Raw genomic sequence first — 27,003 nt, forward strand, 5'->3', positions numbered from 1 at the left:
ATGGTCCTTAGGTAATCGAATGTCTGGCGGGGGATAGTGAAGGGGGGGGGGGGGGGGGGGTGGAGCATAGGATCTCGATCTACGCGGACGATGTGATCCTTTACATAACAGACCCGTTTGAGGGGGATGCCTGGAATTATGGAGATATTGGACAAAATTTGTCGGTTCTCAGGCTACAAGTTAAATATGGGTAAGAGCAAGGTGTTCGCAATCCAGACACGGGGGCAGGAGAGGAGACTGAGGGCGTTACCGTTTAAAGTGGTGGGGAAGAGTTTTAGGTACCTGGGGATCCAGGTGGCTAGGGACTAGGGTCAGCTCCATCAGTTAAATCTGGGCAGGGTAGTCGAGCAAATGAAAGGAGATTTCTGTAAGAGACTTCGGGACATGCTCCCGCTGTCATTGGCAGGGAGGATACAGACTGTGAAGATGACAGTCCTCCCGAGGTTGCTGTTTGAGTTTCAATGTCTTCCAAATTTTATCCCTAACGCTTTTTTCAGGAAGATGAACGTGGTGATCTCGGGTTTTGGCTGGACTGGTATGACCCGGAGGGTGAAGAAGGTACTTTTGGAACGGAGGCATGGGGAGAGAGGCTTGGTCCTTCCGAATTTTATTAACTATTATAGGCCGGAGTCGGTCCACTTGTGCGCTGGCACATGTACCTCGGGATAGGGCATTGGGGGGCTCGTTGAGCTTACCGGGACGATACAAAATCTCGGAATTGTAGGTGGCGAGCTCGATCCTCCACCTTAGGATTTTATCATTTTTGATCTTGCCCCGCTGCGTATTATTAAACATGAAGGCAAGCGACCGTTGGTCAGTGAGGAGAGTGAATCTCCTGCAGGCCAGGTAATGCCTGCAATGCCACACAGCTTCTACGATGGCTTGGGCCTCTTTTTCAACGGTGGTTGCACTGGAAGTCCAGGCCGAGCAACAGGGCAGCGCAGAGGTTGGGGAGGACGTAGAGCCGGAAGTTGCTGAACTCTACGTCCTGGATGGTGAGGGTGGCGATACAATACCCCCGGATATCCACGGAGTGGGATCTGGAGGCCAGGGAGATTCTTTGGGTAACAGGGTGTACCGCAAGGGAGCAGCGCCTTACCGTAGTGGGGTGGATGAAGCTTTCCGTGCTCCCGGAGTCCAGAAGGCAGGATGTCTCGTGCCCATCGACTTTCACCGTCATCGTCGCGGTTGCGAGGTTGTGCGGCCGGGACTGGTCGAGCGTGATTGAGGCGAGCTGCGGCTAGTGTTGGTAGGCCCCGGGCTGGTCAGTGGCGGTGGCAGGCGATGAGCGGCCAGGTGAGGTGTTCGACGAGCAGGGGTCCTGAGGTGCCGTCCAAAATTGCGCCGAAGATGGCGGCGCCCACGGGGTGCACGCAGCGGGAAAGATGGCGGCGCCCACTGTCCGCCCGTGGTCTGATTGGAGGAAGGTGGCGGCACCCACGGGCCACGTGTTCTGCTGGGAGGAAGATGGCAGCGCCCACCAGCCGCACGTGGGCTGCGGGGCCGAAAATGGCGGCGCCCACGGGTCTCACGTGGGGGGGTGCGGGAACAATGGGCCTGGATACAGCGGCGATCGACCGGATCTGGCACACCGCAGCGAAATGTCCCTTTTCTTGCCGCAGGCCTTGCAGATTGCGCTCCGCGCCAGGCAGTGCTGCCGGGGGTGCTTTGTCTGGCCGCAGAAGTAGCATTTGGGCCCCCCGGGGTTGGCTGGCTGCCTGCCGCCCAGCGCAGGCTTGGGTTTGGCTGGGGGCGGCCGCTGGTGGGGTCCACGATGTCCATGAGGGCGCTGTGCGGTTGGGGGCGTACGACTGTACGTTACGGGAGGCAAAAGTCAATGCGTTTGCGAGTTGCCTGGTTGCCGCAAGGTCAAGCATACCCCCTTCTAATAGGCGCTGGCGGACGTACGCTGACCCCATGCCTGTAACAAAAGCATCCCGGATTAAAAGTTCAGTGTGTTCGACTGCCGGAACTGCCTGGCAATCACAGTTCCTCGCCAGGATGTGCAGGGCACGCCAGAAATCGTCTAAAGACTCACCAGGGAGTTGCTGTCTCGTGGACAGGAGGTGCCTGGCGTACAGTTTGCTGATTGGGGGGATATAATGTCCTTTCAGGAGCACCATTGCTTCCGTGTAAGTAGGCGCATCCCGGATAAGGGGGAAAATATCAGAGCTCACCAGTGAGTAGAGGACCTGGAGTTTCTGTTCTTCCAAGGGTTGGTCCCTCGCGGATCGGAGGTAGCTCTCGAAACAAGCGAGCCAGTGGTCGAAGGCCGAAGCGGCGTTGGCTGCTTGCGGGTGCAGCTGTAGGAGATCAGGCTTGATGCATAGTTCCATCGCTGTAATATCTCTGCTTAATAAATTGATGCACTATCAATTACAACGAGACGAGAGTAGAGAGTAATCGAGGCTTTATTAAGCAGAGATGTGTTGCCTCCTGCAGCTGCTACTAGAAATGGTAGCAGCTCGGTGTGCACACACATTTATACTCCGCCTACTGGGCGGAACCAGCAGATAGGGATCTACCCCCGTACCTGTAGTACAGGAGCCTTACCGTATTACCTCTAATACACGTATTATACAAACAGTGGTGACTACCACAGCCTCCAAAGTCGGGAGTGTGGGTTAGTGACATGGCAGGGTTTCTCAGGCTGGAAAAGATTAAGTTCGCCCTGAGAGGTGCAATTCAGGGGTTTGCTCGGAGGTGGCAGCCGTTCATCGACGTTTTTAAGGAAAACTGAACGTCAGCAGGAAGAGGGGGGAGGGGAAGGGGGGGGGGGGAGAAAAATGAGAGCCGTGGCAGTAGAAGATAAGAGACAGGGAATCTAATATACGGGTGGTTAGGAGCTAGGGCGGGGGGGGGGGGCAGTTGGTTATCTTATTGTAATATTGTTGTGTGTGTTGGGCCGCTAGGCTGTTTAGAATATTAATTTGTTAAACTGTGAAAATTACAAATGTTTCAATAAAATGTTTGCGAAATAAAAAAAAGAATTTAGTCACAACAATTTTGTTCCTGTGAAATTGGAATAACATTGTTGGGTCTAAATTACATTTTTCTGGAGTTGCCTGAACTGCAGCCAAGTAATCATGTCATTCTGAAGCAGAACTGTGTCAGTGAAGCAACTAAGTTTGGCCAGGCTAGTTAGCTCTGTTCGTTTTTTTCTCTTCCCACCTTAATGTAAGGGATCAGGTGCATTATGAATGCCATTTTCAAGCAGGCATCTCTTACGGCACAGGATCAGCAGATTTGTGTTATGCTGCTGGTTCATGCAATTCAGAGACAACTGCAGCACTGTGCATCATCTGCTTAAACCTGTATGCAGAGCTTGACACCAATTTCCAAATTGTGCCGAGATGTTCATTTTAAATCTTTTTGAAAAGAAAGCGCAGACATACAGTCCATCCGAAGATGATCACATTCTGTTTGCTTAAGGTGCAATTCCTGGAGAGAATTGCCCCGATTTTGCACCACAGCAAAGCAAGCTGTAAAGTAGGCACTGTTTCTTACAACAGCACAGTTCACAGTGTGCATCTGGATGAAGTGGAAATCTTGTAGTTCCACAACACTTGCATTAATTAGGGCAGCGGTGATGAACTGATTATAAGTCATTAGGATAGCTGGAATATGGAAGAGTGATTGCTGAGTAAATGTTTGGTAAATGTCATTTAGATTCTGGTCCACAGAAAACTTTCATCATTCTAAAACAAAAAATTGAAACACTTAATCAGTGAACTCCAAAATGCTACCACCTTTTATGATGGTTATAGTATTAGAATAGCCAACAATTTCAGCTTCAGCTCATGGTTACTGCCTGAGCATTTGACCCAATGTCCTAGTCCCAACACGTTTGTTTGGTCAAATTCCCAAGGGTGTAACTTCACAATTTATAAATTCCAAACCAGGACTCAGCAGTTACTGTTTTGATTGTACAATATACATTACCAATTTTCTCAATGAGAGAAACCTACGGCACAGAAGGCAGTCAATTGTGCTAGTGCTGGCTTTTTCGAAAATCAATCGTGTTGAGTACCACATCTTGGTTCATAATCCTGTAAATTCCTATTTCTCAAGTTCCCGTCAAACTAATTTGGAAAATTATTTATGGATTCAGTTTCCACCAGCTTTTCAGATAAAGCATCCAGGTTCCAAGATCTCACAGTGAAAAATATTCTTATCTCCTCTCTAGGTCTTTCGCCAATGATTTTAAATCCATGGCCTCTAATTATTGGCCAGTTCGCCAGATGAAATAATTATTCCTTACTTCATCAGAACCTCATCATTTTGAAAACCTCCATTCGGTCACCTTTAAACCTTCTCTGCTGCAATGAGAACTGTACGAAGTCTTACAACACCAGGTTAAAGTCCAACAGGTTTGTTTCGATGTCACTAGCTTTCGGAGCGCTGCTCCTTCCTCAGGTGAATGCAGAGGTCTGTTCCAGAAACACATATATAGACAAATTCAAAGATGCCAAACAATGCTAGGAATGCGAGCATTAGCAGGTGATTAAATCTTTACAGATCCAGAGATGGGGTAACCCCAGGTTAAAGAGGTGTAAATTGTATCAAGCCAGGACAGTTGGTAGGATTTTGCAGGCCAGATGGTGGGGGATGAATGTAATGCGACATGAATCCCAGGTCCCGGTTGAGGCCGCACTCATGTGTGCGGAACTTGGCTATAAGTTTCTGCTCGGCGATTCTGCGTTGTCGCGGGTCCTGAAGGCCGCCTTGGAGAACGCTTACCCGGAGATCAGAGGCTGAATGCCCTTGACTGCTGAAGTGTTCCCCGACTGGAAGGGAACATTCCTGCCTGGTGATTGTTGCGCGATGTCCGTTCATTCGTTGTCGCAGCGTCTGCATGGTCTCGCCAATGTACCACGCTTCGGGACATCCTTTCCTGCAGCGTATGAGGTAGACAACGTTGGCCGAGTCGCACGAGTATGTACCGCGTACCTGGTGGGTGGTGTTCTCACGTGTAATAGTGGTATCCATGTCGATGATCTGGCACGTCTTGCAGAGATTGCCATGACAGGGTTGTGTGGTGTCGTGGTCACTGTTCTGAAGACTGGGTAGTTTGCTGCAAACAATGGTTCGTTTGAGGTTGCGCGGTTGTTTGAAGGCAAGTAGTGGGGGTGTGGGGATGACCTTGGCAAGATGTTCATCGTCATCAATGACGTGTTGAAGGCTGTGAAGAAGATGACGTAGTTTCTCCGCTCCGGGGAAGTACTGGACGACGAAGGGTATTCTGTCGGTTGTGTCCCATGTTTGTCTTCTGAGGAGGTCGGTCCGGTTTTTCGCTGTGGCGCGTTGGAACTGTCGATCGATGAGTCGAGTGCCATATCCCGTTCGTACGAGGGCATCTTTCAACGTCTGTAGATGTCTGTTACGCTCCTCCTCGTCCGAGCAGATCCTGTGTATACGGAGCGCTTGTCCATAGGGGATGGCTTCTTTAATGTGTTTAGGGTGGAAGCTGGAGAAGTGGATCATCATGAGGTTATCCGTGGGTTTGCGGTAAAGCAAAGTGCTGAGGTGACCGTCCTTGATGGAGACAAGTGTGTCCAAGAATGCAACTGATTTTGGAGAGTAGTCCATGGTGAGTCTGATGGTTGGATGGAACTTATTAATGTCATCGTGTAGTCGTTTCAGTGATTCTTCGCCGTGGGTCCAAAGGAAAAAAATGTCATCGATGTATCTGGTGTATAACGTCGGTTGAAGGTCCTGTGCGGTGAGTAGGTCCTGTTCAAACTTGTGCATGAAGATGTTGGCGTATTGGGGTGCAAATTTGGTCCCCATGGCTGTTCCGTGCGTCTGGATGAAGAACTTGTTGTCGAAGGTGAAGACGTTGTGATCCAGAATGAAGCGGATGAGTTGCAGAATTGCGTCTGGAGATTGGCAGTTGTCGGTGTTGAGTACTGAGGCTGTTGCAGCAATGCCGTCGTCATGGGGGATGCTGGTGTAGAGTGCCGAGACGTCCATTGTGACGAGGAATGTTCCTGATTCAACTGGTCCATGGGTGCTGAGTTTCTGTAGGAAGTCCATCGTGTCGCGACAGAAGCTGGGTGTACCTTGTACGATGGGTTTCAAGATGCCCTCGATGTAGCCAGAGAGGTTCTCACACAGGGTCCCATTGCCTGAAACGATAGGGCGGCCTGGTGTGTTGGCCTTATGTATTTTCGGGAGGCAGTAGAGATCTCCAATGCGGGGAGTACGTGGGATGAGAGCACGTAGGGTGCTCTGAAGATCTGGATCCAAGGTCTTGATCAGTCTGTTAAGTTGGCGGGTGTGTTCCTTGGTCGGATCTGCGGGTAACTGTCTGTAGTGTTCTTGGTTGTTCAGTTGTCGGCTACTTCTTTGCAGTAGTCCGTTCTGTTCAGTACGACAGTGGCCCCCCCTTTGTCTGCTGGTTTGATGACGATGCTGCGGTTGGTCGAGAAGCGCGGATGGCATTGCGTTGTGCTTGGGTGACGTTCGGGGCTGTCTTGTGAATGCGACTGATGAATCTGGCATTGACACGACTCCTGACGGCTTGAGCATACATGTCGAGTCTAAGGCAGCGGCCTTCCGGAGGGGTCCAATTTGACTCTTTCCTCTTCGGTTGCCGCACCGCAGATCTCTCGGTCTGCTGTTCCGGTTCATTGGTAGTCTGCTTGGGTTCGCTGTTGGCCTCTTGGGGTCTGTGGAAGAATTCCCGGAGCCTCATTCGCCTGATGAATTCCTCCGTGTCTGCCGCGAGACTGATGGGGTCCATTTTGGTGGTGGTGCAGAAATTGAGCCCTCTGCTGAGGACTTCGATTTCGTCTGGTTGAAGGGTGTAGTCTGACAAGTTGACAATAGATTTCCCTGTATTGTTTTCTACTGTGACACCGGGGGTGGCTTGGTTGCTGCTGGTGGTGATGCCAAGTTTCTCAAGCTTTCTGTTCTTGGTATGCATATAGGTGGCATAGTATTGTTGTCTCATCTGTTTGGCAGTGTTCCGCAGCTGGTCTGCTGCATCCTGAGCGCAAGTTGAGAATATGGCCTCTATCTTGGTTTCCAGGTTGCGTCGTCTGCTGTAGAGCTGGCGGACGAGGTGGTTGAGGAGTGTGAGGGAGGTGCGACGGCAGAGTCTCTCAGCGAAGTCTGTATTGTAGGTCGACTTGAGTGGGTTTGTGATCTGTAGCCCTTTCGGGATCTTGTCTGCTTTCTTGCATCTTTGTAGAAACTTAATGTCTTAACGCAAAACTTAACGCAATGAGAACTCTTCTAACTTTTCCAATCTCTCTACACATCTGAAGTGCTTCATCTCTGGTAATGTCTTATAAACCTCCTCTGTGTCCTTTCTAAAACCTTCACATCTTTCTGGAAAAACCGAGGCCTAACCAGTGATTTAAAAAGTTTCAGCGTGACCTTTTCGTTTTATATTCTATTTTTATATGCATAACACATAAGCTACCGATGATAGCTAACATGATAGGTAAGCTATCATGCTTTTTGAACCACCTAACAACTAGCCATGCTATCTTTAAAGACTTGTGTATATGGACGCCTGCTCTTCTGGAACACATTAGGCACAATCTCTTGAGAGGAGAAGGGATTTTTCAAAAATAGTAAACTTGCTGTCCAATCATCTAGTTATTTCACCAAATCTAAATTCCTATTGGCAGATTCAAGTGGCGGCTTTTTGATTTTACCATCTGCAAGAACCCTTCAAAGCATCGTTACGTCAGTCAAAAATTGGATCCTTTAATTGTGCTGCTCAATGTAGATATGATTGCTCTTGCAAGTAATACCTTCAGTTTTAAGCACAACTACAATTAGAGAAAGAAAAAAGAAACTCATGAGCTCTTAGACACGTATGTAAAGGCTCAAGTGTGAGATAGGAAGACCTGATGATACATGAGCCAAGTGACTAAGTTGATGAGAAACAGGCAAAGAAGTATGCATGCTGGACTACATTCTTCTCAGGTGAAGTTATAAAATAAACTCAGTCCGCATAATTTGAAGTAACAAGAAACATAACTTGCATCTATTTCAAATTCTCTTCTGCTTATTTGTGGAAAAGATTGTTCTGCACTTATATTGTACTTCACTCTGTTACAACAGTGACCACACAAGTACTTTACCTGAATGAAAAGAACTTTGGAATACAACACGAGAAAGTGTAGCACGAGAAGACCTTATGGCCAGTCAAACCTGCTCCACCATTCAATATGATCAGGGCTGATCTTGGACTTCAACTCCATTCACCCAACCAATCCCCATATCCCTTAATTTGCTGAGACATCAAAATTCTGTCTATCCCAGCCTCAAATGTATCCAATGATGGAGCATCCACAATCCTCCGTGGTAAAGAATTCCAAAGATTAACAACCCTTTGAGTGAAGAAATTTCTCCTCATCTCAGTCCTAAATGAGCGACCCCTTATCCCAAAGCTTGGCACATTGAACGCAAGAAATCCCTCCATAAGTACTTTACTATGTTTGTGTCTGAAATGAATTGCAGCCAATTTATTTTAATGTTAACTGTATAGATAACAATACAGCTGATAGACGTATATGCCACTTTTCATTACAGGTGAAATCATTTACGACTATAACTGAATAGAAAAAGGAGAAAAAAATTATTTTAGATTTTAAAACAGAATTCGTGGGCGGGATTCTCCGTGAATCGGTGCGATGGCCCGAACCCGGTGCCAAAAACGGAGCAAATCACTCTGGCGTCAGACCCCCCAAAACGTTGCATATTCTCTGGCCCGGAATGGGCTAACAGCAGCGTAACGCCATTCGCGACGGCATCACCCGTCATGGACGTGCGCGGCATCGCAGCACAAAAGACGGCCCCCCGTGTCGCAGCACAAAGGACAGCCCCCCCCCCCCCATGTCGCAGCACAAAGGACGGCCCCCCCACGTCGCAGCACAAAGGACAGCCGCCCCCCCACGTCGCGGCACAAAGGACGGTCCCCCCCCACGTCGCAGCACAAAGGACAGCCCCCCCCCCCCCCCGTGTCGCAGCACAAAGGACGGCCCCCCCGCGTCGCAGCACAAAGGACAGCCTCCCCCCCACGTCGCGGCACAAAGGACGGTCCCCCCCCACGTCGCAGCACAAAGGACAGCCCCCCCCCCCGCGTCGCAGCACAAAGGTGCAACCGACATGACTGCACCCACCCATGCAGGTGCGTATGTTGGCAGAGGTTCACAACCCATCCTGCCACTGCAGCCTGCATGGGTGGGTGCAGCCATGTCGGTTGTACCTAGGGCTGTGCCACCCATCGGGGGTGGGGGGTACTCACCCTGGCTGCCCTGACAAGGTCATTGACCTTCTTGTGACACGGTTGTGAACCTCTGCCAACATACGCACAACCGTTGGTCCGCATGTAAATGTCTGCCTAACACGGTTTATCCCTGCCACCCACCCACCCCCACAGGAGAAGCACACACACAACAACCGGGATGGTGAGAGGACCGGAGGGGGTCCACCTGAACTGCGACCACTCACCATTCATGAGGAGAGGGCCCTGGAACTTGCAGGCGGACCCGAGGATCAGGAGGTTGCGGATGCAGAGGTCGGAGGCACACCACCAAGTGAGACCCCCCTCTGCCTGCCCCCTTTCCCCATATCCCCCCTTCCCCCGTCTGTGTGTCAAACCATGCATGCTGTATTGTGTATTGCAGGACCAAACGTCAACACACTCGTCCCCGCGGATGGAGAGTGCCCCCAGGACGATCCAGGGCAGCAACGAGCCAGGGACAGACCCGGAGCACCAGGGAGACGACACCCCCAACTCGTGTGAGTGCGGCGACGCCGGCGGGCCAGACCCAGTGACGTGGGGGGCAGCCACAGGAACAGGCCCCCGTCGCAGCCGACCCAGGACACACCTCCCCAGGACACACCTCCCCAGGACACACCTCCCCAGGACACACCTCCCCAGGACACACCTATGCAGGACACACCTCCCCAGGCCACCACCCCCACCCAGGACACACCCCCACACCCAGGACACACCCCCACACCCAGGACACACCCCCACACCCAGGACACACCCCCACACCCAGGACACACACCCACACCCAGGACACACCTACCCTAGGACACACCTACCCAAGGACACACCCGCCCGGGACACACCCGCCCGGGACACACCCGCCCGGGACACACCCGCCCGGGACACACCCGCCCGGGACACACCCGCCCGGGACACACCCGCCCGGGACACACCCGCCCGGGACACACCCGCCCGGGACACACCCGCCCGGGACACACCCGCCCGGGACACAACCGCCCGGGACACAACCGCCCGGGACACAACCGCCCGGGACACAACCGCCCGGGACACAACCGCCCGGGACACAACCGCCCGGGACACAACCGCCCGGGACACAACCGCCCGGGACACAACCGCCCGGGACACACCCGCCCGGGACACACCCGCCCGGGACACACCCGCCCGGGACACACCCGCCCGGGACACACCCGCCCGGGACACACCCGCCCGGGACACACCCGCCCGGGACACACCCGCCCGGGACACTGACGCCCGGGACACTGACGCCCGGGACACTGACGCCCGGGACACTTACGCCCGGGACACTGACGCCCGGGACACTGACGCAAGGGACACTGGCGCACGGGACACTGGCGCACGGGACACTGGCGCACGGGACACTGGCGCACGGGACACTGGCGCACGGGACACTGGCGCAAGGGACACTGGCGCAAGGGACACTGGCGCAAGGGACACTGGCGCAAGGGACACTGGCGCCCGGGACACTGGCGTACGGGACACTGACGCAAGGGACACTGACGCAAGGGACACTGACGCAAGGGACACTGGCGCACGGGACACTGGCGCACGGGACACTGGCGCACGGGACACTGGCGCACGGGACACTGGCGCACGGGACACTGGCGCACGGGACACTGGCGCAAGGGACACTGGCGCAAGGGACACTGGCGCCCGGGACACTGGCGTACGGGACACTGGCGCAAGGGACACTGGCGCACGGGACACTGGCGCACGGGACACTGGCGCACGGGACACTGGCGCACGGGACACTGGCGCAAGGGACACTGGCGCAAGGGACACTGACGCCCGGGACACTGGCGCACGGGACACTGACGCAAGGGACACTGGCGCACGGGACACTGGCGCACGGGACACTGGCGCACGGGACACTGGCGCACGGGACACTGGCGCACGGGACACTGGCGCAAGGGACACTGGCGCAAGGGACACTGACGCCCGGGACACTGGCGCACGGGACACTGGCGCACGGGACACTGGCGCACGGGACACTGGCGCACGGGACACTGGCGCCCGGGACACTGACGCCCGGGACACTGACGCCCGGGACACTGGCGCAAGGGACACTGGCGCAAGGGACACTGGCGCAAGGGACACTGGCGCAAGGGACACTGGCGCAAGGGACACTGGCGCAAGGGACACTGACGCCCGGGACACTGACGCCCGGGACACTGACGCCCGGGACACTGGCGCCCGGGACACTGACGCCCGGGACACTGACGCCCGGGACACTGACGCCCGGGACACTGACGCCCGGGACACTGACGCCCGGGACACTGGCGCAAGGGACACTGGCGCAAGGGACACTGGCGCCCGGGACACTGACGCCCGGGACACTGACGCCCGGGACACTGACGCCCGGGACACTGACGCCCGGGACACTGGCGCCCGGGACACTGGCGCCCGGGACACTGGCGCCCGGGACACTGGCGCACGGGACACTGGCGCACGGGACACTGGCGCACGGGACACTGGCGCACGGGACACTGGCGCACGGGACACTGGCGCACGGGACACTGGCGCACGGGACACTGGCGCACGGGACACTGGCGCACGGGACACTGGCGCACGGGACACTGGCGCACGGGACACTGGCGCACGGGACACTGACGCACGGGACACTGGCGCACGGGACACTGGCGCAAGGGACACTGGCGCACGGGACACTGGCGCACGGGACACTGGCGCACGGGACACTGGCGCACGGGACACTGGCGCACGGGACACTGGCGCACGGGACACTGGCGCACGGGACACTGGCGCACGGGACACTGGCGCACGGGACACTGGCGCACGGGACACTGACGCCCAGGACACTGACGCACTGGATACCGACGCACTGGACACCGACGCACTGGACACCGACGCACTGGACACCGACGCACACACACCCACACACAGGGGACGGATGGACAAGAATCACCACTCCAGGGGACCCCAGACTTCGGGTCGGATGAGGAGCAGGACACTACGCCACTGCTATCTCCTACACCCTCCACCATCGCAGAGACACTCACCTCGGTTGGGCACTTTAGCGATGAGGCATCTGGTACACTCACTGGTGCGCACAACACAGCCGTCCCGGTACAGCAGGTGGAGGCAGGAGCAGCTGAGGGGCCAGGCAGTCGGAAGGCAGCCCGGCGCAAACAACCATCTGCTGCCCAGACGGGTCCTGGGTTCCTGGAGTTACCACAGGGCTAAATAGCAGGCTTTTAAAGCAGACCAAGGCAGGCCAGCAGCACGGTTCAATTCCCGTACCAGCCTTCCAAAACAGGCGCCAGAATGTGGCGACTAGGGGCTTTTCACAGTAACTTCATTTGAAGCGTATTTTTGACAATAAGCGATTTTCATTTTCATTTTTCATTTCATTTCATTTCACATCCACCCATAGACCCGATACAGTCACGGACCAAGGGCCGATCGAAGGGGGTGACGGCCGGCTTGCGGCAGCTGCAGGCGCAAATGGAGGAGTCCACCCGTGTGCAGGAGCAGGTAGTGGTGCTGGTCATGCGTGCCACGCAGGTCGAAACCGCACGGGTTGCGTCCACGGTGGAGGCAATGGGTTCGACGGTGTCAGACATAGGTCGCAGTATGCAAGGCCTGGGGCGTTCCGTGCGGGCAGCGGGCGTGGCCCAGGACATGGCTGCCCTCTCCCAGGCAGCCACGAGCCAGAGTCAGCAGCAGATCGCAGAGGCCGTGGCCCAATCTCAGCAGGCAACGGCCCAGTCTCTGCAGGCCATCGTTGAGGGCATCGGCGCCATTGCCCAGGTGTTGGCTGGCATCGCCCAGACACAGACAAGGATGGCCAACCCCCTGAGCTCCATGGCTGCAAACTTGCAGACCATTGTTGATACCAGGGCGGGCCTCCAGGTCTAGCAGCGCCAGGTGTCGGAGGGGCATTGGATGCTCGGTCCGTTCGCATCCCCGACCCATGGAGAGGCCCGGGGGCCATCGGGCACCCCGAGGGAGGAGGTGCTGGGGCACGTTCCGGGTCCCAATGTTGGGGAGGCCCCAGAACACCGCGACACCTCGGACTCTCCCCCGTCCCCCCTTCCGTCCCAGGTGCATCTGGTGGGCAACGGGTAGGACAGGCTGGCAGCTCGCCATCCCAGTCGCCCGAGCCGCAGCCTAGTCCATCTAGGCCGGGCCGCCCCAGGAAACGGCCACCAAAGGGGTCCCTAGTCACAGGGCAGGAATCACAGGAGTCCACCTCCAGTTCTGCTGTACCGTCTGGGGAACCACCTAGACGTAGTCAAAGGGCCCGTAAGGCCACAAAATTAGACACTGAGTAAGTTGGCATGGGTGCAAGGCACAGATTAGTTCTGGGGCTGGGGCACGTGTATCAACTGTTGTTATTAAAACCACTTTCACACCTACAGAAGCTGCCTTTGTGCTCTGTCCGATGCGTGCGGGGGGGTGGTGGTGTGAGGTGAGTGCCAGTCTGTGTGTGAGGGGTGATAGAACATCGGCCTCAGGTGAGTGTGCCCCCCCTCCCCCCGGGTCGCCCTCGCCACCCCCCCCAGGCAGACGACGGGACCGTACGCTGCAGTGTCACGGCCGCATGCAGGGACGGTCCAGGTGGAGGATGGTACTGTGTCCATGGGTCAGACATTGTCCAATGATGTAGAGCCCGGAGCCCATCGCAGAGCGGGTTGTCATCATCCTCCATGGCCTGCAATAGACACGCTTCCACCGGCGACCGTGTGAGCCCCGTCCATTATGCCGCAGGTGGATGTGCAATGGAGGGGTGGTGTGCATGCGGGTGGGGTGAGGGTGGTTGGTGTGAGGGTGGTAGGCTGGTGGGTGGGGTGAGGGTGGTAGGCTGGTGCCATAGTGTGCAGTCTGTGCCCATACTCGACGATTCCCACGCCCCCCCTAGTCCGTGAACCGGGCGCTATCAGCCTGTCCCGTGCCCGTTGGCCCAGCCGGTAACGGTGGGCAGCCTCCCGCCCATGTCCTGTCCATCTGTCCTGACCATTGCCCCCATCCTCTTCATCTGGGGAGGTCTGCGCCTCGTCTTGCTGCTCCTCCCCTTCCCCCTCCTCTGCCTGCAGCACATCGCCCCTCGGCTGGGCTATGTTGTGCAGGACGCAGCAGACCACAACGATGCGGCCGACCCTATCCGATGGGTACTGGAGGACCTCTCCAGAGCGGTCCAGGCACCTGAAACACATCTTCAGCAGCCCAAAGCACCTCTCTATCACACCCCTGGTCGCTGCATGGCCATCATTGTAGCGCTTCTCCGCGTCAGTCTGTGGCCTCCGTGTAGGCGTCATCAGCCACGACTGCAACGGGTAACCCCTGCCGCCCAGCAACCAGCCCCTCGAACATGGCGGGGATGAAAGATTGCGCAAATACGAATGAGTCATGTACACTGCCTGGGGACCGGGCGCAGACGTGCAGAATCATCATGCGGTGGTCGCAGACCACCTGAATGTTCATGGAATAGGTCCCCTTCCTATTCGTGAACATGGTCCTGTTATCCGCAGGTGACTGCATGGCGACGTGCATCCCATCGATCGCCCCCTGGACAATGGGCATCCTGGCCGCCGCAGCGAAGCCCGCTGCCCGGGCATCCTGGCTGTCCCAGTCCACAGGGAACTGGATGTAGCGGTCCGCGATGGCATACAGGGCGTCTGTCACTGCACGGATGCACCGGTGCACCGATGCCTGCCAGATGCCGGACAGGTCCCCACTCGGCGCCTGGAATGACCCCGTGGCATAAATGTTCAGGGCCACCGTAACATTGACGGCCACGGGGAGAGGGTGTCCTACCCCAGTGCCACGCGGTACCAGGTGTGCCATCAGGTGGCAGATATGGGCGACGGTTTTCTGGCTCATCGGGAGTCTCCTCCTGAATGCCCGGTCCATGAGGTCCTGGTACGACGAGCGGGGCCGGTACACATGGGGCCTCACGGGCGTCTCCGTCACCGTGGCACCACCTCCTCCTCATCCTTTCGTGCGGGCGGCCCTCAAGCCTGGGCGGCTGCCACCTGCCTCTCTGCGGCACGGTCCTCTGCGGCAGCATCTGCTCCCCCAGGACAACATGTAGAAGTGTGGCTCCCGCCACGGCGGCCAACATCTCTGGGTGATGATCGAACGTAACGGCCTGCAGGGGGTGGGGGGATAGACGACATGTCATCACTGCCCCCCCCCCCCCCACAGCCAGGTGCCATGGGCTGCATGGTCGAGACTGTTGGAAGCTGGCACCTGGCCAGGCGGAAAACCTCCCAACCCCACCCCCCCCCCGCACGTGGCGCCCCCCTCCCTCCCCTCCCCGCACGTGCTACCCCCTCTTCGGCACACCCCCCCTCCCCTGCATGCGACCCCCCCCCCTCCCAGCATGCGCCCCTCCCCCTTTTTGCCCCCCCCCCCCCGGCACGCGCCCCCCGAATCGGCAGTAAACTTAGAAAGTATACAATCCTCATCATCTTTGGTCGTCAAATCCAGGAGGTGAATCTAATGTTTAGTTGCTTATTCCATTATTCATAATGGATACACTGTCTGACCTCTTACAATTCATAGTTAGCAAGTTCTTCTGCTTACTCCTGTGTGTGAACACCACATTTACCCATTCAATAATTGGCTGCAGTATGGTCTTGTTCATATAATGTCTAGAATTTTTCAGGTTATATTTTAAAATTGATGATTAGTCTCAGCATCGAGTCTACTAATTCAATTAGTAACCCTACATTTTAAAGAATTTTATATACACATAGGACAGAACTTATCCGATGTAAAGGTTTCCCGCCACATAAGCCAAAGAGTCTGCAGGGAATGCATCCCTCACTTGGGCTTAAGTTGCACCTCAGAGACGTTGGCAAATCTGATTGTCGCGTAGTAGCCAGCGCAGAGAGAGGAGTGGGGTTCTTGATGGAGAGAGAGCACCCATGGGGGACAGACCTTGGGGGCAGTGCCCAATGTGGAAAGGAGGCCTCTAAGTGAGGCCATGGAGAATGGCCCTTAAGTGAACACTAATTGCTTTAATAGGGTCCAAGGACAGACCGGCTGCCTCACATGACCCATATAAAATCGCAGAAAGGTTGGCTGTAGGTGGGATGATGGCAGGAGGGTCACCTGGGGAATTTTATGAACTCCCTTCTGTCCCCCATCTGCAAACCCGCCAGCAGTCCTTTGTAAACAGGATTAAGGAGAATCTTACGGCAATTTATTTACTTATTTATTTATTTCATTTTTCATTAAATCAATTCAGAATACCCAGTTCTTTTTGTTTCCAATTAAGAGGCAATTTAGTGTTGCTAATTCACCTACCCCGCACATCTTTTTGGGTTGTGGGAGTGAGACCCATACAGACACGGGGGAAATGTTCAAACTCTACACGGACAGTGACCCGGGATCGAACCCAGGGCCTCGGCGCCGTGAATCAAGGCAATTTATACGTATATAAAGAGCAAGAACGTAGCCAGGGAAAGGATTGGCCCACTCAAGGACAGAGAAGGAATCTGTGTGAAGACAGATGAAATGGGCAAGGTACTAAATGAGTACTTTGCATCAGTATTCACCAAAGAGAAGGACTTGGTGGATGATGAAAATGAAATGAAATGAAAAAATGAAATGAAAATCGCTTATTGTCACAAGTAGGCTTCAAATGAAGTTACTGTGAAAAGCCCCTAGTCGCCACATTCCGGCGCCTGTTCGGGGAGGCTGGTACGGGAATTGAACCCACGTTGCTGGCCTGCCATGGTCTGCTTTAAAAGCCAGCTATTTAGCCCAGTGTGCTAAACCAGCCCCTGATGAGTCTAGGGAAGGGTGTGTAGATATTCATCTCGATATCTAAAAGGTGTTGCCGTCTTTAAAAGCGCTAAGGTAGATAAGTCCACAGGGCCTGATGGGCACTACCCCAAAATACGTTTAGTAAGAAGTCTCACAACACCAGGTTAAAGTCCAACAGGTTCATTTGAAATCACAAGGTTTCGGAGCGCTGCTCCTTCATCAGCTGAAGTGGAGGCAGATTCACAATCACAGCATATATATAGGTTGTACAATCATTCTTCACATTCCAATCTGTAATTATCTTGTCTCTCCTATATATGCTGTGATTGTGAACCTGCTCCCACTTCACCTGATGAAGGAGCAGTGCTCCGAAAGCTTGTGATTTCAAATAAACCTGTTGGAATTAAACCTGGTGCAATGAGACTTCTTACTGTGCCCACCCCAGTCCAGCGCCGGCATCTCCACACCAAAATACGGAGGAAGGCAAGGGAGGAAATTGCTGGGGCCTTGACAGAAATCTGTTTCCTCATTGACTACAGGAGAGGACTGAAGAATAGCCAATGTTGTTTCTTTGTTTAAGAAGGGTAGCAGGGTTAATCCAGGAATTTATAGGGTGGTGAGCCTTACGTCAGTGATAGGGGAATTATTGGAAAAGGTTCTGAGGGACAGGATTCACTCACATTTTGAAACAAATGGACTTAGTTATAATAATAATCTTTATTAGTTTCACAAGTAGACCTACACTGCAATGAAATTACTCTGAAAATTCCCGAGTGCCACAATGCGGTGCCTGTTCGAGAATACGGAGGGAGAATTCAGAACATCCAATTCATCTAAAAAGCACATCTTTTGAGACTTGTGGGAGGAAACCGCCCAGAGGAAACTCACGAACTCGGGGAGAACGTGCAGACTCTGCAATCGAACCCGGGTCCATGGGACTGTGAAGCAACAGTGCTAACCACTATGCTACCATGTAGTGATAGGCAGCACGCTTGTGTGAAATAGAGGTCGTGTCACCAACCTGATCGGATTTTCTGAGGAAATGACAAAGATAATTGATGAAGGAAGGACAGTGGATGTTGTCTATATGGACTTCAGTAAAGCTTTTGACAAGGTCTATCATGGCAGACTGGTACAAAAGGTGAAGTCACACAGGATCAGAGATGAGCTGGCAAAATGGATACAGACTGGCTCGGTCATAGAAAACAAGAGGGTAGCGGTAGAAGTGTGCTTTTCTGAATGAAAGGCTATGTATGACTATGGTATTCTGCTGTGACTTTTGTTGTTCATAATATATACAAATGTTTTGGAGGAAAATGTAGCTTGTCTGATTAGTACGTTTGTGGATGAGACAAAGATTGGTGGAGTTGCGGATAATGAAGAGGATTCACAGAGGATACAGCAGGATATAGGTCAGCTGGAGACTTCGGCAGAGAAATGGCAGATGGAGTTCAATCCAGACAAATGTAAGGTAATGCATTTTGAAAGATGTAATACAGGTGGGAAATATACAGTAAATGGCAGAGGCCTTAGCAGTATTGACGGGCAGAGAGATATGGGCTTACAGATCAACGGATCACTGAAAGTGGCAACGCAGGTAGATAAGGTAGTCAAGAAGGCATAAGGCATGCTTATCTTCATTGGTTGGGGCATGGAGTATAAAAATTGGCAAGTCATGCTGCAGCTGTACAGAACCTTGGTGAGGCCACATTTAGAATATTGCGTGTAATTCTGGTCGCCACACTACGAGAAAGATGTGGAGGCTTTGGAGAGGGTACAGACAAGGTTTAGCAGAATGTTGCCTGGTCTGCAGGGTATGAGGAGAGGTTGAATAAACTCAGATTGTTTTCACTGGGAGACGAAGGTTGAGGGGTGACATGATAGAGGTTTACAAAATTATGAGTGGCTTCGACAGAGTGGATAGTCAGACGCTTCTTCACAGGGTGGAAAAGTCAATTACTTGGCGATATAGGTTTAAGGTGAGAGGAGGAAACTTTAGAGGAGATGCGCAAGGCAAATTCTATACACAGAGTTGTGAGTGCTTGGAATGCGCTGCTGGGGAAGATGGTGGAAACAGATACAATGGCGACGTTTCAGGGGAATCCTGACAAATACATGAACAAGATGAGAATTGAGATATACGGACCCCAGAAGTGAAGAAGGTTTTAGTTTAGACAGACATCATGAGCGGCGCAGGCTTGGAGGGCCGACGGGCCTGTTCCTGTGCTGTACTGTTCTTTGTTCAGGGGATAATCCTGCCCTTAAAGTCACGGCTTTCAGAAATAAAATGCAGGGTATAAAGATGGACATTTATATGAATTAAACTAGTGAGATTTCTTTACCGATATGCCAATGAGCTGCTCACTTTGATTACATTTATTCCAAACCGTAATTAACTTAATGCAAAGATGCACTGTACTATATCAAATTTAGGACAAATCGACTGAATCATGTTGTCCATGAGTCATTTAAGATCATTCTCAGAATAGCCTCTTGCCATTTCCAAAAAATGACTCCTTAGTATACATATCTCTTCAATTTCAGCATTCACACATGCTAAATATAATGTTGCAGCTCCAGCTTTACATGGCCATTCTAGTCCTGTGGAGTAGTGCCACAATGAAAGTTCACGAAAGGGCAAATTATACATAGAGGAATTGAGATAGATGGGATAAACATTTTATTTGTTTCATGCTTTTTCATATTTCGAACTGTTCTGAAACCATCATAATATAATGTTGATTCTCCTGTTTGTAAAAGGAAATGACCACCCATTTATCGTAGCAAGAACTAATTAATTACCTCTGTTCCTGTTAATGATTGGCCATTTAAGGAATCTAATCTTTCTCATTAATTCAAGATAGATATCTAGCAGGGTGACAAGGAGAAATAATGCAAGGCATGATGAACTTCTTTTAAGGTATGTCAACCTAAAAATTTTATGCAATATCATGCAACATGCTTAACCACGACAAATGTTTGTTCCATACTTTTGAAACCTGAGTGCTTGCCAGTCCAACAGGTAACTATTTTTGATTGGTAGCAAAGAGCAAGCAGCAGAATTGTATTATCACAGATATGTGGATCTAAGTCAATGTGTTAGTGACAAGGCCAATGAATGATAATATGTCTTCAATTTGAATATAATTGTACCACTTATATATAAAGGCGAGAAAATAAGCTGCCAACAACTCAATCATTAAGGTAAGCATGCGGCAGTTAACCTTGCTATTCCAGGATAGGAAGCTGCTAACTATAGCCACAGACTAAATTCCTGAGTGTGGCAATAAGATTATAACAGGGAGGTTAATATGACACTTTAAATTGTTATACACTATAATATACAAGCCAAATGTGTTTATTTATAAAACAGCATATGGTTGAAGATGGTCAATAAAATGGAAAAAGAAGTTTGAATATTATTGAATTACATCTTTCTTCTCAAGATTTGCCTTTTGGTTATCAGCAACAAGTAATCCCTGATTAATTTTGGACAAACTGAATGTCAAGTTAAGTTTATCAACATGCTTTCATTAATAACCACACTTTCTCAGCAATAACCTGCTCACTGACGTTCAGTTTGTGTTCCGCCAGTGTCACTCAGCTCCTTACCTCATTACAACCTTGGTGCAAACATGGACAAAAGAGCTGAATGCCAGAGGTGAGGTGAGAGTGACTGCCCTTGACATCAAGGCAGCATTTGACCGAGTATGGCATCAAGGGACCCTAGCTAAACTGGAGTCAATGGGAATCAGTGAAAACTTCTCTGCTGGTAGCTCAAGACCTGGTACAAAGAAAGTTAGTTCTGGTGGTTTGGAGGTCAATCATCTCAACTCCAGGGCATCACTTCGGTAAATGAATTAACAAAACATATTCCTCAGGGTAGACTCCTTGGCCACCTTCAGCTGCTTCATCAATTACCTTTCTTCCATCATAAGATCAGAACTGGGGACGTTTGCTGATGATTACACAATGTTCAGCAGCATTTGCGACTCCTCAGATACAGAAGCAGTCCATGATCAAAAGCAGCAAGACCGGGACAATATCCAGGCTTGGGCTGACAAGTGGCAAGTTACATTCATGCCGCACAAGTACCAAGCAATGACCATCTCCAACAAGAAAGGATCTAACCATTACCCCAAGACATTCAATGGCATTACCATCACTGAATCCACCCACTATCAACTTCCTAGGGGCTTACCATTGACCAGAAACTGACCTGGACTAGCCACATTAATACTGTAGCTTCCAGGGCAGGTCAGGGGCTTGGAATCCTGCAGCGAGGAACTCACCTCCTGACTCCCCAAAGCCTGTCCACCATCTACAAGGCACAAGTCAGTAGTGCAATAGAATGCTCTTCCCCTTGGTTGGATGAATGCAGGGCCAACAACACTGAAGAAGCTTCACGCAATCTAGAAAAAGCAGCCCGCTTGATTGGTACCAATTCCACAAACATTCATTCCCTCAACCACCAATGAACAGTGGTGGCAGTATGTACCGCCTACAAGATGCACTGCAGGAACTCACCAAGGGTCCTTAAGCAGCAACTTCTAAACCCACGACCGCTATCATCGAAAAGGACAAGGGCAGCAGATACCTGGGAACACCATCACTTGAAGTTCCCCTCCAAGTCACTCACCATCCTGACTTGGAAATTTATCACCATTCCTTCACTGTCACTAGGTCAAAATCCTGGAATTCCCTCCCTCCCTAACAGCAGTGGGTGTACCTATCCCTCAGGGACTGCAGCAGTTCAAGAAGGTAGCTCACCACCAACTTCTCAAGAGCAACTCGGGATGGGCAATAAATGCTGCACTAGCAAGGGACTTCGGTAGATGAATTAAAAAAACATATCACTGGTGTGAATTCTAAAATGTTCTATACTTGCTATCTTTGGGGCTGGAGTTTCTAAGTTTGACAATTAAGAATCCACATTTTCTATTAAGAATGGTAAACTAATTTCATATACGGCCCTCATAGCCTGTATCAGAGATGTTTCCTATGGCCATTTCTGCTTGATTTCAAACAAGGTCCCAAAGAAATGAAGTTTCAACTTGATACCTGCTGTGTAACCAGTTGTCCCTTGCCAGCATTTGCTTTCTGAGGTTTGCAATAAGCTTTAGTAAAATAAAAGAGGTGTTTAATTGCAAATTAAAATATTTTAAAAGATATTTACATGTACAACACAAGTCAATGTTGTAGTATATTTGGAATATTTCACGGAAGTTATCATTAAGACGCTTGGTAGTACAGAACTTGAGTAATGCTAAGAAGAGCCAGGCTGTTGAAGTTTGACTTGTATTCATCAGGACAGATTCACAAATATATCAAATCTCAAAGGGCAGAACAATTTAGACTGCACAAAAGTAGGGTGTTGATTGGTTGGCAAGTGAACTCTAATTAGTAGAGGCACTGCCATGGAAAATGCACCAGGGAACAGATAACTGCCAAGCTTTTGTTTAAATTCAAACCAGGCATGCCTTGGCCAGAGTCGACCTGCCTGGTTTGAATTTAAATGAAATTAGACAGTTAACTGTTCCTTGGTGAATTCTCCATGGCCTCCACCAATCAGAGTTCGCTTGCCAACCAAAATTTGATATTCTTGAAAATCTGTCCTATGAGTGCAAGACAAAAAGCTTTGACATTATGTCTCTTTTTCAGCAATATTCAAATTATCATTTGTGATTTGCAAAATGTTGGGTTGATCAGGCAGTAACCGCAGCATTTATCTACGTTTTCGCCACACAACTGGAATGTTTTGGCAGCACACAGGTTTAAATCAATACAACATGAACAAAACAGAGGCATGTATACTTAAAATCACTCTGCTGAAATCATCGTCACAGTTTTCTCAGAAGGCCTTTAAGTTTGGCAAAATCTATATGGGTTTATAGTTTTGTCTCAGCTACACTTGTTATGCAACAAACCTGCAATAGAGCAATTAAATCTTTTCAAATGATCTGTGACAGGTAGCTGGAAATGCTTCTAATGAGATATATTGATAGTGTTCACAATTGGTGTGTCGGAAAACATGAACATTTTTCTCCTGAGTCCTTCTCACAAAGCACATGGCCAAATTACCAAAAAATGAGCACTCACTATCTGGCAGGCAATGTCTTCACAGAGATCACTGAACAAAATATGTTCTTTTATCCAAACAGACTGTATAGAATTAAACAACTTGCAAAGAGGAAAACAACCTGTCAGTAGAAATGTAAAGACACCATCTTGCATATGTAGAGTCATAGAATCAGAGAATCCCTACAATACAGGAGGAGGACATTTGGCCCATCGAGTATGCACTGACCCTTGGAAAGAGCACCCTACCTCCGCCCACGCCCCACCCTATCCCCATAACTCCACATAATCATCTGGATTCTATGGGGCAATTTAGCATGGCCAATCCAACTAACCTGCACACCTTTGGACTGTCATCTAGGTAGTGGAGAAACTAAAATGTTCTGGAGATTTTTAAACTAGAGACATTTTAACAAACACTGTGCGGCACGGTGCCACAGTGGTTAGCACTGATGCATCACAACACCAGGGACTCAGGTTAGATTCCGGCCTTGGATGACTATGTGGAGTTTGCACATTCTTCCCGTGTCTGCACAGGTTTCCTCTGGGTGCTCCAGTTTCATCCCACAATCCAAAGATGTGCAGGTTCAGTGGATTGGCCATGATACATTGTCCCTTTGGGTGGGATTGTCCGACCCCCCGCCGGGCCGGAGAATCGCCGAGGGGCGGCGTGAATCCCGCCCCGTCGTCCGAAGCCGGCTGCCAGATTCTCTGGCGGGTGCGGGAAGCGCGTCACGCCTGTCGGGGACGTTGGCAGCGGCCCCCTCGGCGATTCTCCGTTCCGCGATGGGCCGAGTGGCCGCACGTTTTCGGCCAGTCCCGCCGGCGTAAATCAAACAAGGTCCTTACCGGCGGGACCTGGCTCTGCGACGGCCTGCTGAGTCCTCGGGGGAGCGCGGGGGTATCTGGCCCCGGGGGGCCCCTCATGGTGGGCTGGCCCGCGATCGGGGCCCACCGATCCACGGGCGGGCCTGTGCCGTGGTGTCACTCTTTTCCTCAGCGCCGGCCACTGTAATGGTCCACCATAGCCAGTGCGGAGAAGAACCCCCCTGCACATGCGCTGGGATGACGCCAGTACACGCTGGCACTGCCGCGCATGTGCCAATTTGCGCCGGCCGGCGGAGGCCCTTCGGCGCCAATTGGCGCGGCGCCGACCTAGCCCCTGAAGGTGTGTAGGATTCCGCACCTTCCGGGCGGCCCTATGCTGGAATGGTTCACGCCACTCCTTGTCACCGGTACGGCCTGCCCCGCCGGATAGCGGAGAATCCCGGCCTTTTTGTCCGAAGGTTAGATGGGGTTACGGGGATAGGATGGGAGTGTGGACCAAGATAGAGTGCTCTTTCAGAGAGTTGGTGCAGACTTGATGGGCCGAATGGCCTCCTTCTTCTCTGTAGGGATTCCATGAACTCAACCCCAATCTGAATTCAGGTAGAATGGAATAATTTGGGCTCAAGGTAAGAAAATCAATCCAATAAACTTGGATCTTTAGAAAGCTGTGTTCATTCCTGCAAAATAGCTTATTAACACATGACCAATGGCTATAAAGACAGTTACTTAAAAGTTGTAGAAGTAACATGGGAGTGCAATACAGAATTTGAAACGTACTCTCTAAAATTAGAGAGTCTTATATACAAAACTCTATGTTTGCTGGATAAGGATTTTCACATCCTCAATGGAAATAATTTGCTTTAACAAGCTAACCAGTCCTCACAATGGTTTCAAGACAGGATATCCAATCAGCAGGGCAAGTGTTTTAACAGTGGCTAAAAATGGAGGCAAAAGAAGTGTTTTATGTGAAACAGCCATTAATGATGCGCAAATTATTTTCTCCTGACAATATTGTACTGCTTTCACAATGACAGAGTTACTGAAAGGCAATTCCTGACATACCTTTTCGTAGGAGTAGGTGCTCCGGAAGACAAGACTGAGTGGGACACCACAGTATCATTCATGTTTGGCAAAGATCGTTGTTGGGGGCTACATAAAGCAAAAAATAAAAATAAATTTAAGGAAGAAGCCTCTTGCAGTTATACACGAACGTTGGTCTGTTTTGACCAGATGGTAATTTCAGCATTAATGTACAAGTTGTTCCCTAATAAATGTCCAACGAAGAATCAATGAAATCCTGCACAGATGAAAGATCTTTAACGGACCAGCTATACTGCACAAGTTGAGCCAATATCAACTAATTTAGTCTTTGAAATTTTGCCAGTTCTCCAAAGTGAAGTTACGGTTCAGGTTTCTGCTCAAATTTTTTTGCATAGATATCAAATCATCCATGAAACAGCACAAGTGGGCTGTGTAAGAGAATGGAATTGTTCTCCCCTTGAATTTAAATCTATCCTTTGTTGAATTTAAGTAAGCTGATGGTGTTTTGCTAGTACAAATGAAAATAGGGTTCATAACAAAATACATGCATTTTTAACTGGCTTCCAACCCACCATTCACAAGTAACCTGATATGAAATCACTGATAATTATTTGAAAAGATTGTTCCAAACCATTTACTGGTTACATTGATGTGCTAGTCATTTTCTTACTTAGGCTTATGCACCGAAGAAAAGTTTCATTTGAAGAACCTGCTCAGCAGCAACTTGCCATGCTCATTATTATGCTCACACCTCAGGGTGTGGCCAGGTTCATTGGTGGGACCAACTTTGAATGCCATGTTTTTTTAAAACCAGCATTAAAGATTCTGGAAACTTGACTTTCACTCATCATGACTGGAGCTTAAAATTCCTCACGAAGATAAAAGCAAATTTCTGCGGATGCTGGAATCTGAAACATAAACCAAAATAACTTGGATAATCTCAGCAGGTCTGACAGCATCTGTGGAGAGCGAAGGGAGCTAACATTTCGAGTCTTTCAAAGGGTCATCCAGACTCGAAACGTTAGCTCCTCTCTCTCTCTATTGATGCTGTCAGTCCTGCTGAGATTGCCCAGTGTTTTCTGTTTATGCTTAAAATTCCGTTATCTTTTACACTGGTTTGGCCAAATTCCAGCCAATTGCTCGAGAAAAAACAGCACAAACTAGCAAAAGCTCTTGGCCACAATATCACTCAGGATTGAATTCAGCTAGATGGAAGAGGTAGTCTGAAATCTCTTGGGTGTGCATGAAATGCACATGTTATTACAAATGTGCAAAAAAAAAATGTTTTTTAAGTCCGGTGGTAGATTGGAGTTCATGTGGATATTTAAGCTTCATTTCTAATGGTGTACCATTGGCAGAAAAAAATACAGCTTCATATGTTCCTCTGATATTCATGCTGAAGTATTCATACACAGAACTCCACTTTGGGTCACAGGAAAAAAAAACATCAAAGCAGACACCATAATCAAACCTGATGGTCCTGCGTCACTCAAAGCAGGTAGTGGTCTCAATTTGGGAGCATTACATGATTGTAAAATGGAAGGGCAATATAGTCAGAAATATCTAAACTGTACTAATTTACAAAATGTAATTTTATCAAGTCTGTTAATTTTATATACTCAAATGTTTCGTTACAGCCTATTGGTAATAAACAGGACGCCCGAATCAGTCAGTTAAGAACTTACGACAGCGAAAGAAAGTGCAAGTATATCAAATTAAATTTGTTAGCACAGCCTTAAATGCGAATTATTTTTAAAAATATATCAGATTACAGATTATGTTTCTTTATTCAAGTTGGCAGACTGTCGCAGCAAGGAGAATCTTAGGTTATCCTCAGGAAAGACTCTCAAGTTCCCACATCTGGGTACTTGTGCCAAAATTGGAAGAGCTGTCCCACATGCAAGCCAAGCAAAACCCTGACACAAGCAGAATCAAGGAATCAAACCTTTCAGCTAATTCTTCAGGCTCCTCCATCACCTGGATTACCAAATTCCACCCTTCCTCAGCTGACAAATTAGTACTCTTCCACGTTCAATACCAATTGG

General features: G+C 50.6%; 1 protein-coding gene across 13 annotated transcripts in view; it reads right to left on the bottom strand.

Annotated features, from left to right (window-relative positions):
- Positions 1 to 27,003, bottom strand: part of LOC140410628 (dystrobrevin beta) — a 964,620-nt gene that overhangs the window by 300,501 nt on the left and 637,116 nt on the right. For all 13 annotated transcript variants that reach the window (XM_072498957.1, XM_072498958.1, XM_072498965.1 and 10 more), the window contains one exon: positions 24,980 to 25,066. In XM_072498957.1, coding sequence (XP_072355058.1) covers positions 24,980 to 25,066 — 87 coding nt within the window. The remainder of the gene's footprint in view (positions 1 to 24,979; positions 25,067 to 27,003) is intronic.

The sequence above is a fragment of the Scyliorhinus torazame genome, chromosome 4 (assembly GCF_047496885.1).
Source record: "Scyliorhinus torazame isolate Kashiwa2021f chromosome 4, sScyTor2.1, whole genome shotgun sequence".
NCBI lineage: Eukaryota > Metazoa > Chordata > Chondrichthyes > Carcharhiniformes > Scyliorhinidae > Scyliorhinus > Scyliorhinus torazame.